General features: G+C 43.2%; 1 protein-coding gene across 1 annotated transcript; it reads right to left on the bottom strand.

Moving 5' to 3' along the window:
• Positions 1 to 1,885: 1,885 nt before the first annotated feature.
• LOC137295407 (uncharacterized) lies at positions 1,886 to 13,655 on the bottom strand. The gene is made up of 11 exons (XM_067826765.1): positions 13,420 to 13,655; positions 11,976 to 12,085; positions 10,705 to 10,773; positions 10,018 to 10,141; positions 9,708 to 9,859; positions 9,159 to 9,230; positions 8,344 to 8,464; positions 4,977 to 7,718; positions 4,155 to 4,313; positions 3,552 to 3,675; positions 1,886 to 2,393 (listed from the first exon to the last, which is right to left on the bottom strand). Exons 1-11 carry the CDS (start codon positions 13,466 to 13,468, stop codon positions 2,171 to 2,173), a joined length of 3,945 nt encoding a protein of 1,314 aa, XP_067682866.1. The 5' UTR covers positions 13,469 to 13,655; the 3' UTR covers positions 1,886 to 2,170.
• Between the last annotated feature and the right edge of the window lie 1,176 nt (positions 13,656 to 14,831).

Raw genomic sequence — 14,831 nt, 5'->3', positions numbered from 1 at the left:
TCGTTGTCTCGCTGGAATATTGCTGAATGAATGCATATTTCTTGATATTCAAACAAAATGTAAGTGTTGGAATAAACGTCAGAAGGGCAAATTATTTTTGTCAGCAGATACACTTCAAGTTAGGACTTATCACGTGAAAAATGTTTGAAATATCATTCTGCGGTATTTGAGTCTTACCCTTATTTACCATCGATGCATATTCCATTACCTTGAAGATTTCACTTATTGAATCGTCTTGGAAACAAGTACAAATAACTCTTTTGAATCCACAGTGAGTCAAAACGTTGCAAGTTGATTACAAGACTCATGACTATCCTCGGTCTCATGTGATAGAGGAGCAGCTGGCATGACTGTCGACCTACGCGGAGTGGGTAATATTCCCCTAGTCCATTGTTTACAGCGAATGAAGAGGGGCGAGGGTATTGTCGGGTACTCACAACACTTCCAGACTCATTAACTTCGACTAAAAACTCAAGGACATTTCAGCAAAGCTCATGGTGGATCGCACGACAACGGCAGCGAACATAACCACTTGTTTTTTTCCTAAAACATAACGGAACCTCAGACATCAGAATGGGCAGTACGTGTGTTTTGATAAATGCACACGCACGCACGCACGCACGCCACACCACCCAAAATCATTGAACACACCACTTCATCAATAACTTTTGAAATACACGAAAATCATCACGATCAGTTTACATTTAACATGTATGATGTTCGCTCTACTGTCGTTAGATTAACAGACAAACAAATAGTCACTGAAATGAACATATTTTACTGGAAAAAGTTCATATTAAAAAAATAGTATAATGAAATGGAGCCCTGAGACATTGTTCATTTCCCCGAAGCTAGGGGAATCTAGACTTGTATGGGCTTTCTTAGATAAATTTGCTTCAGGGTCTGTACGACAGACTAGTGAACGGTGAAATTCGCGTAATGGTGAATGCCGATTATGTCTCACTAGTCCTAGGGGACGTAACTCTATGTTCACACCACACCCATCCCATCCACTTCTCTTTTACGAAGTGTTACAGGTTCAACATGGTCTATGTAACATAGGTGTGTTGGAAAATGGATCCCGAAAAAGTGTGCCCGATTTTATTATTGTTTTATTTAATAACTTACACCCGACACTATGTGACTTCGAACCACACCTGTCAAAATAAGATGAAACGGACATAAAATACTCACAACGATGTTTCTAAACGTATTAGATTTGTAGCATGCCAGTGATTTTAACTTGAATCAGTTATATTGCAGGAATTGTTTTGTTTCGTTTGTTTACCGTTGTAGTCAGTAATATTCTGTAAATAACAGCGTTTGACCGGACAATCCAGTGTTTTACATCATGGGCACCGAACACAATTGAGATACGGGGAGATGCATTACACGGTTCTTACAGTGGTTTGTTGAGTTACTTGTCAGACGTTTGACTCTCCGTTCCTTCCTTTTGGTTAAAGTGTTTGTTATATTTAGCACGGAAGCAGGTAACGCCATCTTTTGAAATATACAAGCACATGACTGTAGCTGGGTCAGTCATGCTTCGTAACGCTCTGGCGGATCCAGAGGGTGAGTGTAGGGGTGCGCACACACCCCTTTGTCCAAAAAATATGTTAAATGACCATTGAAACTCGAATGAAAATGAAGTGTGTACCCCCATTTTCTCAGCAGTCTGCTAGAAGTATACATTTTTGGAAACGAACCAGGTTTTCGGTGAGATTAGCAACCACTTCAATCTCTAGCCTATCCAGTGTCAATCACCTTACAGAAACAAACACGTATCTTAGTTCTGTGCTGTAGAGTGTGTTTATGTTGGATGTGTATGGTGTGTGTTTGTGTTGATATTTTACGAGCGTTTTATCATCCGGAGACGACAACTGGGAGGCTGGCCATATGTTTATTCCATGCAAGACACAAATAGCTTTTCATCAGCTAGCACGCACGATTGAGAGAGGCGATATAAAGTGTCAATTCTCTTACAGAGATGTTGCTTGCAGTGAACCATGGATATATACATATATGCGTCACACGTATAGCTTGAGACATTTCATTGCTTTTTTGCCATCAGACATATATTGAAAGTTTCCTTTTGGATGTTTGCTAGACCAAATATTATTTTAGTCTAGATTTGTAACTATAAATACGAAACGTCACTGTTCCACTTGCGTTAATTTTCGCTCTCTGGTCTTGACGTCTTGTGGTTATTTTTGTTGTACAGTTTGCTGAAGTCTGGAAGAAAGTTTTTGTTGCACCGAGTGCCCTCACAACAGAATGTACACGCGAGTGGCATGTCGGAAGGGCCAGACGGACTCTCATCGAGGAAGAAGCACTCGTTGTTTGGAGCAGTCTTCTGCCACCACTCTTTATCGCAGAAAGACTCGTTACTGCAGCTGAAATGCAGATTTTACGGCGCTTCAAACACAATGAAACGAACATTTGTACCACAAAAATACACAGTCATAACATTGGACTGGAGAAAATTAATCACTGACTTGTTGCCATGGCTAGGGAGTATTATCTTTCACCAGCCAATTCACCCAGAGCATTACGTCACTAGACTGAAGCTGACGATTTACGATTGACGCTAAACGGTCATATGCGAGTTGAATTGTTGTTCTATAACAAAAGTAGACGCAAAGAACATAGTTAAGCACCCCGTGGCATATCTTCTGATTGAATTATCTTAATCCTTTGGATCATATCTGGGACATGATTGGTCGACGTGTGCAACAAAGGGATCCTCCTGCACATAACCTGGCCCAGTTAGTAGCTGTTTTAAATGACGAATGGCGTAGTCTGTCCCTTCAGGGGATCAGGTGGCTGACAGGAGGTATAAGGAGGAGAGCGCTGGCTGTCGTACTTTGTGGAGGTTATCCATGGTATTGACAGTGAATCGTATAAGACACGTAAAATGACTTTTCAATGTTCCCTTTCACCATTAAATTCAATATCAAACATTCCAGAGTCTAACTTGTACAGATATGGTTTTGTATGAGAATCAGTGTTGTAGTTTTTTTTAAATGAGCAAATGATCCTCATAAAATCAACATGGGGGTCCAATCATTTTGTCGTTTTTTATGAGTCAAAGGATCATACGAGCCACATAAACGCATGTTTTTTCTCCATCGTTGTCACCACGAGACCCTCCATGTACGTGTTAAAACCTGATATTGCAAAATATAAGGAGCGCGTAATTAAGGCCTTTGTGTATAGTTACTGGCTAAATTGTTCTTTATTACACTATACACGGGAGAAATGGGAACTGTATCTTTTAATAACCATCTTCTGGTGCAAGATTCAAGAAAAACATTTCTGTAACTCGACTAAGTTGTTAGCTAAGTTGGTGAGTTTGGTTTAACTCCGTTTTGAACTGGATTTCTGTTTTGTTACGTTACATCAGTTGCGAGTCTCGGGCATTTTCGGCTTTTGCCAATCCATACCGAGTAAAACGCGAACAAAACAGACCTTGTGGTGGCGAACCAAGATGTTAGGCAGCTCGCATAAGGGCCATGGCTCTGTACAAACATGGCGTTGACTGTTAGTCGTACCTTTTACTCAGTGTCCGCTTTCCGTCCACGTCTTGTACTATGGTGGTACGGCAGAGAGCGGAGGGGCAGGGCTCCACCCACGGGCTGCGACATTCCACCCCTTCGCATTGGTAACACTGGAACGCTGCATGGAGTCAAATGGAAACTGAGAAACGTCACTCTTGAAAGAGCCTTAGAGGAATAAGTAATGTCCGACCTGGTTCACTGCTTGAGGTGCGCATGAATTAAATTCGGATACCGCGGCCGATTAAAACCCTGTCAATTACGGAAACACTGTCATTCTGATATAGACTATGGTTGATTAGTTTGTTGTTTGACGTTTTAACTCAGCAATATTCCAGCTATATGGCGGCTGTTTGGACCAGACCATCCAGTGATCAACGGCATGCGCATAGATCTGTGCAGCTGGATACTATGACATGTGTCAAACTACATGTAATCAGCGAACCTGACCCGATCCCGTCAGTCGTCTACTACGACAAGCATGGGTTACTGAAGATCAGTTTTAAACCGATACTTCGTCTGATATATGGGAAAGGCATGCAGAATGGAAAGCAACTCTGACCTTAAGTCTTATTTGTGGGATCATTTATATTGACGTACGAGTTGGCGTTGTTGTAGTAGACGTGGTTGTTGTGGTCGATGTTGTTGTTGAAACTGTCGTTGGGGCGACAGTCGTTGTCATTGTTGTCGACTTGGTTGGAATGGTAGTGGAGACACTTGATGTCGGAGGTGAATCTCTCTTGGGAATAATCGTTTCCCCTTGAAGAAGAAAACTACGTTTATAGAAGCATACCTCTGAAGTGGAAAAGGTTCCAAATGGTAAATATTCGAAAAGAATAAGAGTATTTATACCACACTGACGCCATGTTCCTGATGCTGTTTTTACCGACTCAGGTGTTCTAGGCGTCGAGCTCATCCCAAATGATTGGCAATGAACCCCAATTGTATTGACTGAATCCCAATTGTATTGTACATGGACTGTCGTTCCTGGATGAGCTTTTGAAGTATGACAACTCTCCATATTACTGTTGATATTCTTCGATTCTTCACATGGACACAATGTGTGAAGCCCATTTCTGGTGTCCCCCGCCGTGATATTGCTGGAATATTACTAATAGCGGCGTAAAACTATATTCACCCACTCACTGTTGATATTCATATGAGAAGTTTCGCCCTGAGCCTGCCTGTTGGGTGTGGTTGTGTTCTCCCGCAGCACGAAAGCTACCACTACCAGACTCAGCTCACATTGCTTCTTGTGTACTGTACATGCACAATAAATAATTGTATACCGCAAGTCATCTGCCCACTTGATGTTTGGAACACAGCCCTCACTGGAATATGCAATCATCAATAACCAACATTTCGGATCACCCAGTACCTGTTAATTGTTTTTTGATGCTACAGTCAAATGGTGATTCTTACCTGTGAGTTCTTCCAGACTGATTTCTTGATGGAAGTGTTGTTCCTTAATAAGTCCCAGCAGCTGTCGCAGTTTATGGTTGGTACAGTTCTTGATGACGTCTGCGCTGACACTCACCTTGATGTCGACGTCCACCTTGGGGACAATGATGGTGTTACAGCAGCCGCAATTGCATGGCTTGTCGCCACTCCCTGGATGGTCTGGTTTGTTGCAACCACAGCCACTGCCGTTACCAGGCTTGTCAGGCTTATCTGGCTTATCTGGTTTATCGGGTTTATCAGGTATGTCCGGCTTGTCTGGTTTATCGGGTATGTCCGGCTTGTCTGGTTTATCAGGTATGTCCGGCTTGTCTGGTTTATCGGGTGTGTCAGGCTTGTCTGGTTTATCGGGTATGTCAGGCGTGTCTGGTTTATCGGGTATATCAGGCTTATCTGGTTTATCGGGTATATCAGGCTTGTCAGGTTTATCGGGTATGTCAGGCTTGTCAGGTTTATCGGGTATGTCAGGCTTGTCTGGTTTATCGGGTATATCAGGCTTGTCTGGTTTATCAGGTATATCAGGCTTGTCTGGTTTATCGGGTATGTCAGGCTTGTCTGGTTTATCGGGTATGTCAGGCTTGTCAGGTTTATCGGGTATATCAGGCTTGTCAGGTTTATCGGGTATGTCAGGCTTGTCAGGTTTATCGGGTATGTCAGGCTTGTCTGGTTTATCGGGTATATCAGGCTTGTCAGGTTTATCAGGTATGTCAGGCTTGTCTGGTTTATCCGGTTTCTCACAAGATTTCCCGTTACATGGCTTCTCACAGGATTTCCCTGTGCAAGGTTTATCCGGTTTCTCACAGGATTTCCCGTTGCATGGCTTATCCGGTTTCTCGCAAGATTTCCCAGTGCAAGGTTTATCTGGTTTCTCACAGGATTTCCCGTTACATGGCTTCTCACAGGATTTTCCTGTGCAAGGTTTATCTGGTTTCTCACAGGATTTCCCTGTGCAAGGTTTACCCGGTTTCTCACAAGATTTCCCGTTACATGGCTTCTCACAGGACTTCCCTGTGCAAGGTTTATCCGGTTTCTCACAAGATTTCCCGTTACATGGCTTCTCACAGGATTTCCCTGTGCAAGGTTTATCCGGTTTCTCACAGGATTTTCCTTTGCATGGCTTCTCACAAGATCTTCCCTTGCACGGCTTCTCACAAGACTTTCCCTTGCATGGCTTCCCACAAGACTTTCCCTTGCATGGCTTCTCACAAGACTTTCCCTTGCATGGCTTCTCACAAGAATTTCCCTTACATGGTTTCTCACAAGATTTTCCTCTGCAAGGTTTCTCACAGGATTTCCCACGGCAGGAGCCGGAATGCTTGGTTTCTTTGCTTCTTGATGGATTCTTGGTTTCCTTGCTTCCTGATTGATGCTTGATTTCCTTGCTTCCTGATTGATGCTTGATTTCCTTGCTTCCTGAGGGATGCTTGTTTTCCTTGCTTCCTGATGGATGCTTGGTTTCCTTGCTTCTTGATGGATTCTTGGTTTCCTTGCTTCCTGATTGATGCTTGATTTCCTTGCTTCCTGAGGGATGCTTGCTTTCCTTGCTTCCTGAGGGATTCTTGCTTTCCTTGCTTCCTGAGGGATTCTTGATTTCCTTGCTTCCCGAGACATGCTTGGTTTCCTTGCTTCCTGGTGGATTCTTGGTTTCCTTGCTTCCTGAGGGATTCTTGGTTTCCTTGCTTCCTGATGGATGCTTCGTTTCTTTGCTTCTTGATGGATGCTTGGTTTCCTTGCTTCCTGAGGGATTCTTGGTTTCCTTGCTTCCTGATGGATTCTTGGTTTCCTTGCTTCCTGAGGGATGCTTTGTTTCTTTGCTTCTTGATGGATGCTTGGTTTCCTTGCTTCCCGAGGGATTCTTGCTTTCCTTGCTTCTTGAGGGATTCTTGGTTTCCTTGCTTCCTGATGGATGCTTGATTTCCTTGCTTCCTGAGGGATTCTTGGTTTCCTTGCTTCCTGATGGATGCTTGATTTCCTTGCTTCCTGAGGGATTCTTGCTTTCCTTGCTTCCTGGTGGATGCTTGGTTTCTTTGCTTCCTGAGGGATTCTTGGTTTCCTTGCTTCCTGATGGATGCTTGATTTCCTTGCTTCCTGAGGGATTCTTGGTTTCCTTGCTTCCCGAGGGATTCTTGCTTTCCTTGCTTCCTGATGGATGCTTGGTTTCTTTGCTTCCTGAGGGAGTCTTGATTTCCTTGCTTCCTGATGGATGCTTGCTTTCCTTACTTCCTGAGGGATTCTTGGTTTCCTTGCTTCCCGAGGGATTCTTGCTTTCCTTGCTTCCTGATGGATGCTTGGTTTCTTTGCTTCCTGAGAGATTTTTGGTTTCCTTGCTTCCCGAGACATGCTTGATTTCCTTGCTTCCTGAGGGACTCTTGGTTTCCTTGCTTCCTGAGGGATTCTTGGTTTCCTTGCTTCCGGGTGGATGCTTGGTTTCTTTGCTTCCTGATGTATTCTTGGTTTCCTTGCTTCCGGATGGATGCTTGGTTTCTTTGCGTCCTGATGGTTGCTTTGTTTCTTTGCTTCCTGATGGATGCTTGGTTTCCTTGCTTCCTGATGGATGCTTAACCTCCTTGCTTCCTCGTGAATCATTACTGTCCTCGACTCCTGCGTACCCCTTACTGGAAGGTCCTGCGGGTTTTAGGGGATTATTTTCTGATTCCTGATGGGCACCGGGAGGAGGGGCAACGTGGTTTTCAGGAACATCCCCACCTAGGTCAACAATGATCAACGTTACACTGACCTAAATCCACGAGGTAAAGTAAAGTCATAACTATCGGGATAATTAGTCAGTCACCTACAGCGTCTTCAATAAAAGTGACATCATAAACGGGACATCTGCGCTCCAAACAACTGACGTTGCAGGTATTAATGGATCTAGAAAATGTTTTGTTGAATATATGAATCATGATGTTCATAACAAACATTCACATCTTAAACATGAAAACAAACGAAATTGTTCAGGAGGCTTCTATAGAACACCATGTCAAGTCTTACAGGAATACTCACGTCGCAGGACGTTTTCCTAACTGTGAGAACTTGACATGAAACCCAAGTTTATATAAATTTTAAATCATGAGCCCAGTGTCTGACGATTTAGGGAAAGTATCAACATGTTACATGTCGTCCTAAGTGGGTGGTGGGGTAGCCTTGTGGTTAAAACTCTCGCTCGTCACGCCGAAGACCCGTGTTCAATTCCCCACATGAGTTCAATGTGTGATGCTCACTTCTGGTGTCCCCCGCCGTGATTCTGGTGAAATATTGCTAATAACGGCGATAAACTAAACCTCACTCACTAATGCTGCACTGAGCACCCATGAATCTCTAGCATCCATACCTCTCCCCGGTATCTTTGCCTTGTTACATCCGGGACCTTCGCAGCAGTAAGAACATTTTCCATACGCCTCATCTTCATCCCAACAGTCTTCGTCATTGTTTTCTTGTAGGTTCATGCAGGACTGGTGTCAACAAAACAACGGATTCAGCAATGGTATGTACACTCGAACAACACTATAATAATCAGTTTATAATTTACCTGAATCCGTTTTAGTGTTAAGGGTGTAAAGCTGGGTGGCAGCACATTGACTAAATATACAGTAACCTAATTGTGTTGCTCCGATGAGTTGGAATTATTTACCGAAATGGGCCGGGTTTGAATGTCGTGCGGGTGCATTAAGTCCAGATAGAAATTAAAGGATTTTTGAAACCATCCAATTATGAAAAAGGCGTAAACATTATAAAGATACATAGGCGGATCCAGCGGGTGGGGATGTAAATGAAGTTGTAAATGAAGTGTGCAGCCCCCGGGTTCAATTCCCCACGTGAGTACAATGTGTGACGCCCAGTTCTGGTGTACCCAGCTGTGATATTGCTGGAATATTGCTAAGAGCGGCGTAAAACTAAACTCACGCATGCATTCATACATAGTAATGGGCAAAAGAAAGTATACTCTTGAAACATTTTATTTTACAAAAGAGCCCCGAACACTTTACAGTCGTTACCGAAAGACTCCAGGTCCAAAATAGTGTTTGTGATAATCATCAAAATGCATCATTATCGAATATCTGTTTCTTGTTTGTTTCATTTCCAGACACTATGTCAAAATATGGGTGTCTGCTCTCTTATGACTATACGTGACGTCATGCAACTAACCTGTAACTTGGAGCACATCTTGGTGATAACTGAGTGCCTTGACGAATAGTATACAGTTGTGAGACAAGCGGTCTGGAAATAACAGTTCAAAGTATTTAGTGACATAACAATGACTCATTAATCCGAGAAAAATGCCAAGTAGGTTGAATGGTAATGTCACCTTTAATTTTGATGCATACAGTATTTGAATATGGGGATAGAGGCTTTTATCTTTTGTTTCTGTTGAAAACAAATGATGTTGATGAATAAGAAATACTTCGCTTCCTTCTTTTAAGAATGCCAACAACTGCACTCAGAAAAACGTCTGCCCAGTAACAGAAACGGAAAAGATCATCTTTTGTTTAAGAGATTATGAGTCTTTTAACGGAGGTTCTTTGGAAAAATAATTGTCATTATCGTTTTAGGGTGACAGGCTTAACCTTAATTTTCAGTTTTGACTTATCATAACGGTATTTTGGAGTGAATTAGTCGGTGAATTACGTTCTTTGATAACTACCACTGCGCAACACACACACATCGACAGTTTGGATGTTCAAACGTCAAACTCACTGCATTGTCGGGGCAGGTGCGGAGATGGTCAGGCTGACTGCACTGAGCGTTGTCCGTCTCGCCACTGCACACATAACACTGATGACCCTCCGTCTGTCCGTCTCCGTCTATCTTTGGCCCGTGCGTTGCTGGGGGCGTGGTCGTCGGGACCTCTACAAAACAAATCAGTGAGTGAGCGGATTTAACTCCGCTTAGAACAGTATTCAGTAGGACGCCTTCCTTAATGTGTGGTGTCGTGAATCAGCTTACCAACCAGGGCAAACATCTGACTCGGTGACTGTGATACGATGTAGCAGTCAGCTTGACTTACCCTCCATAATGATGGCGTCGACATTACAGTAGGGCTTCTGGCAGCAGAACGCACAGCGGTCACCGTCGAGGAAGGTCCCAGAGTCGCACCTGCCGGTGTTGTTGCCTTCCAACTGATAACATGCCTGGAAGGTAGTAAGCGGAAGTTAAAATGTAAGGTGTGTAGATGAGGAGGCATGAACGTGATAGGGCTTACCTTACAGATTGGGTGCCTTTGCTGGATGGAAACCTTCATGACTGGGCAGAATACAATCGGAGGTTAGTTCCAAATCGACAAGTAGTTTTGGTCGATGAGAGGTATTGTTCTAATTACTACATACTGCTGCTGTGATGTCCTAAAACTTTTCTACTAGCCTTGGACTAGGTACAGAATTAAACGAATGACATTATCGAAGCGAATGTGGGATTCGAAAGGTTCGACTGCGCGAGCGTACATTGAGGTAGCAGAGATCAGTATTCTCGGTAGAAACTAACAAGCACACCTACTGGTAGCCATCCCTCACTCACTAACTTTTTTACAGAGTCGGATGATGACTGGCATCGTCCTTCACTACAGCCTTTCAAACCATGTATTGATACATAGATAAATAGTTTGGCTGAAAGTGTACTTCTTAAAACCAGAACGGGTTGCTTCTCACTGGAGTCGGTAGATGGCGCTGGGTGGTGTCGAAATACTTGAATGTCTCACCTCTTTCTCCATACATCCCAGCTGAGGATGGAGGTGACCTCTCTCCTTCCTTAATATGGAGTAGCACACCTGGCACAAACACGATACAGGTGTTCACTAACAACAACAATCAACAAACAAACAATAGACATATGGAGAAAATGCTTGATGGAATGTTTGTGTCGACACCAAAGTGTAACATTGATTGTTACAAAGACGTTACACATCCATAAACATCTCCCCTTGTTATACTATAGTACGGCCAAAATTGGTACACCATACTTCATATGATTTTTTCCATGACCACTTTCGGCTAATTTACCATATCCTTTGTATTGAAACTATTAAAACAGTGCTGTTGTTATATGAATGTATATATTCGCCACGAACAATTACGCTGCCGGGAAAAAGACAAAAAATACGAAACTTTGGAAAATGTTTGGCCTATAACAATTACATTCACAAAAGAGCACTATCCTGCAACCAACTTCTAAACAATGCAGATTTAAGGTCAAACACAAAAACTACGATAGTCTTTTCAAAGACATCACCGGTTAACACTTCTTATTTGAAACATCGGTGTGTACTTTCTTTTTGATTATAACCACTGATCATCATGCTCGCACACTTGACTGCTGACAAGAGTTGACTATTGAAGGGGAAACAACTATTGCGATAGTGATAGTCTATTGCACCATGCTATTGTGATAGCGATAGTCTATTGCACCGTGCTATTGCGATACTAGCTACTTCAATACGTTAATGCAATAGCTTTTCCCCCCTTAAATTAGCTCAACGGAAGCCATTTATTGAACTGTCGATAGTCACCCATACTATCAATGCATCGACAGTTTTGGTCACCGTTTAATTGCTATCGGAGACTTAACAATTGCAGTCCATCGATAGTTCGATGCATCGTTAGAGCCCTATCGATCATCATCATCATCATCCTACTAGTTTATTAATTAATTAATGTATTTATTTTTTTTTCAAAACAAAGTACTTTATGAATTAAGAAAGTATGTTGCCAGGTCTCGTAGTGTCTAATGAGTACCGTGACTTTTAATAATCAGAAAGAAGAACGTTAGTTTTAAGATATTTTGTTTTCTTTAGGGGCGGATGGGTAGCCTGGTGGTTAAAGCGTTTCCTTGTCTCAATGAAGACCCGGGTTCGATTCCTCACATGGGTACAATGCATGAAGCCCATATCTGACGTCCCCGCCGAGCATTTACTGGAATATCGCTAAAAGCGGCTTGAAACTAATTTCTGTGGAAAGCTTCAATGGAACATACCTCATCTTGTTCGCACGTGACTTCATCAAATGTGCAGTCGTCGGGGTCGTCAGGGTCATCGCACGTGTAGCACGTGAGAGGTGAGAGCGGGGCGCCATCCACGTGTAGTACTGACAAACAAGTTGGTTTACGATATCACAAAGTATTAAAGAGGATACCTCTGGAGATATAGAAATGGCGCGAATCGTTTTTATGCTAAATATTCATCCAAACACGTTACCTCCCATAATGACAATGCACGTGGGCTTCTGGCAGCAGGGTGCGCAGTTGTTTTCTTGTTCAAACACCCGACTGGGTAGACTGATGTGGGAGACAACGCTTGAAGATCTGGGTTAGAACTGATCTTCAGTAACTCATGCTTGTCGTGAGAGGAAATAATCGGGTGGTCAGGCCCGCTGACTTGGTTGACACATGTGATCGGTTCACAATTGCGTAGATCCATGCTCATACTGTTGGTCACTGGATTGTCTGGTACAGACGCAATTATTTACAGACCGCCGTCATATATTGCTGAGTGCGGCGTAAATCTAAACTCACTCACCCACTAATATGGAAACCGAAAGCGAATGAGCCGGGTGGAATGGGATGTTGTTGAGACACCCTTCACAAACTCCGAGCACTAAGTTGTTTGTTGTTTAACTACGTTATCAGCAGTTTATTTGCTATGTGACGACGGTCTGTAAATAATCGAGTCTGGACCAGACAATTCAGAGCACGACACCACGAACATCGATCTACGCTGTTGGGATACCACGATACGCATCAATCAAGTCAGCGAGACTGACAACCCGATTCGGTTAGTCGTCTCTTGCGACAAGCAATGGTTGCTGAAGATGGGTTCTAACCCCGAATCCTTACGGTTTCGGTCACAAAATAATACAACTAGGGTCTTAATGTGCAGTTGGATCGAGATATGGAAATACTAGTAAATCATATTAAATGTACTCAGCAAAAAAATTAAGGACCCACACCTGTCAATTTGAAAGTATTTAATAGTTCATATTATGATCCATATTATGCTTACAAAAATGAATATTGGGGTGGTCTTAACCTTTTTTATGATTATACGTAATGCTACGGCTGCTTGAGTAAATGACGATGGGATCTTTCACGCCGTAGACAGTAACGGGTATGCAATGGAGAATAAGCTATCTGGGGCGAGAAACCGAAATGAAAATATAAAGTACCTCAATTGCATGGATGTCCAGTTGGGACATCGCTTTCTCGATTTCCAATGCGGTCTCGACAAAGGGAGAGAACGGGGCGAGAAAGACATACAGCAATATGACAGTCCTTGTAATATGATATACAGTGTTTCTTCATTTTCATGCATGAGGAATCCATGAATATAACTTATGTCGATAAAAATAACCTATTTACCCGCACACGCTTGACTTAACTGACATAACTTTCACACTTCCAGTCATATAACAATTGATCTTACCTTGCGAAAGGGATAATCCTACAACGAGTACCCACAGTGGTGGGAACATGGCCAAGGGTGTATTGTGTTTGAATGTCCAGGACAACAGAAGCTTTAATACCACCCGACACCCCACGCCTTAATTTATTGGCACCAGGGATTCCGAAAAATGATACAACACTGCTCGCCTCGTTCTTATGTAGTAGGTGGCTCTGTAGCCTGTCTCAATGACGCTGTTCAAATAGACATTTTTAAACATTGATGTACAGCAAGGGTGTGGCCTTGGACCTTGTGTTTTTGGCGTCTTATCTCAGGTGTGTTGACACATGTGCAGGATGCCCCTGGGTAAGCAAGTTTAACTTGATTTATTATAAAAGTTTAAAGAGAAATGGTTATTTGATATTGAAATTAAATTTTGTGATATACAATATGTGTGGAAAGGTTATAACTAATATACTGAACATCATTGAAAACGCACCACCTGTAAATTTTGAAATAAGGCAATAGAATCTTTTGGAAATGGAAAATTAATGGTGGGAATTTTGACAATAACACACTAGATCGTAAATAACGCTCTACAGTAAAAAACGGATCGTTCGAACACATCATCGAACACATCACATGAAAACAACAAAATTCATGCACATCACACACGAAGGGCACAAATTGCATGCAGAAAGCATGCTGTTCAGGGGTATAAATGACCTTCGGCACAAAACCGTTCTCATTTTCGCAGTACTTTCGTAAGTAAAGTTTTTTCGCCATGCCAAGATTGTCACCAGAGGAACGAGAACAGGCCTTGGGTATGTTGCAGGTCGGCGCTTCAAGCAGAAACATTGCACGACGATTTGGGTGTCATCATTCGACCATTCTGAGGCTTGCTAACAGATACCAACAAACAGGAACCAGCAGGGACCGGCAACGCCCAGGTCAGGCACGTGTTACCACCCCTCGTCAAGATCGAGACATTGTACGGCGCCATATTCGGGATCGAACCTTGCCCGCTGCCAGAACCGCCAACGCTGTCCAGGGTCGACGTGGTTTGATCAGCGCTTCCACCGTCCGACGCCGTCTCCGTGCGGCAGGGTTACGTTGTCGACGCCCTTACGTTGGACCCATCCTGACTGACAGGCATCGCCGTGAACGCCGACAATGGGCTGAACAGCATCGTGTGTGGTTGTTACGACGTTGGCATGGTGTGGTGTTCTCCGACGAGTCGCGTTTTCACTTGCGAAATGCTGACGGGCGTCTACGGGTATGGCGTCGACGGGGTGAACGTTATCATCAGGATTGTGTTGTGCAAACCGATCGGTGGGGTGGAGGCAGCATTATGGTGTGGGGAGGGATAAGTTATCACCACAGAACCGCTCTGTTTGTTTGTCGTGGCAGAGTGAATGCCGTTTACTACCGTGACAACATTCTTCAGAACAACG

This window comes from Haliotis asinina, chromosome 8, assembly GCF_037392515.1.
Source record: "Haliotis asinina isolate JCU_RB_2024 chromosome 8, JCU_Hal_asi_v2, whole genome shotgun sequence".
NCBI lineage: Eukaryota > Metazoa > Mollusca > Gastropoda > Lepetellida > Haliotidae > Haliotis > Haliotis asinina.
This window is presented reverse-complemented; position numbering and strand designations above follow the sequence as displayed.

Excerpts from the sequence above, each read along its gene's own strand:
- LOC137295407 (XM_067826765.1), bottom strand. The coding sequence starts at position 13,468 with ATGTTCCCACCACTGTGGGTACTCGTTGTAGGATTATCCCTTTCGCAA. Across the intron at positions 7,719-8,343 it reads GGCAAAGATACCGGGGAGAG|GTGGGGATGTTCCTGAAAAC; the intron begins GTATGGATGCTA and ends TTGTTGACCTAG. Across the intron at positions 3,676-4,154 it reads TACTACAACAACGCCAACTC|CGTTCCAGTGTTACCAATGC; the intron begins GTACGTCAATAT and ends GACTCCATGCAG.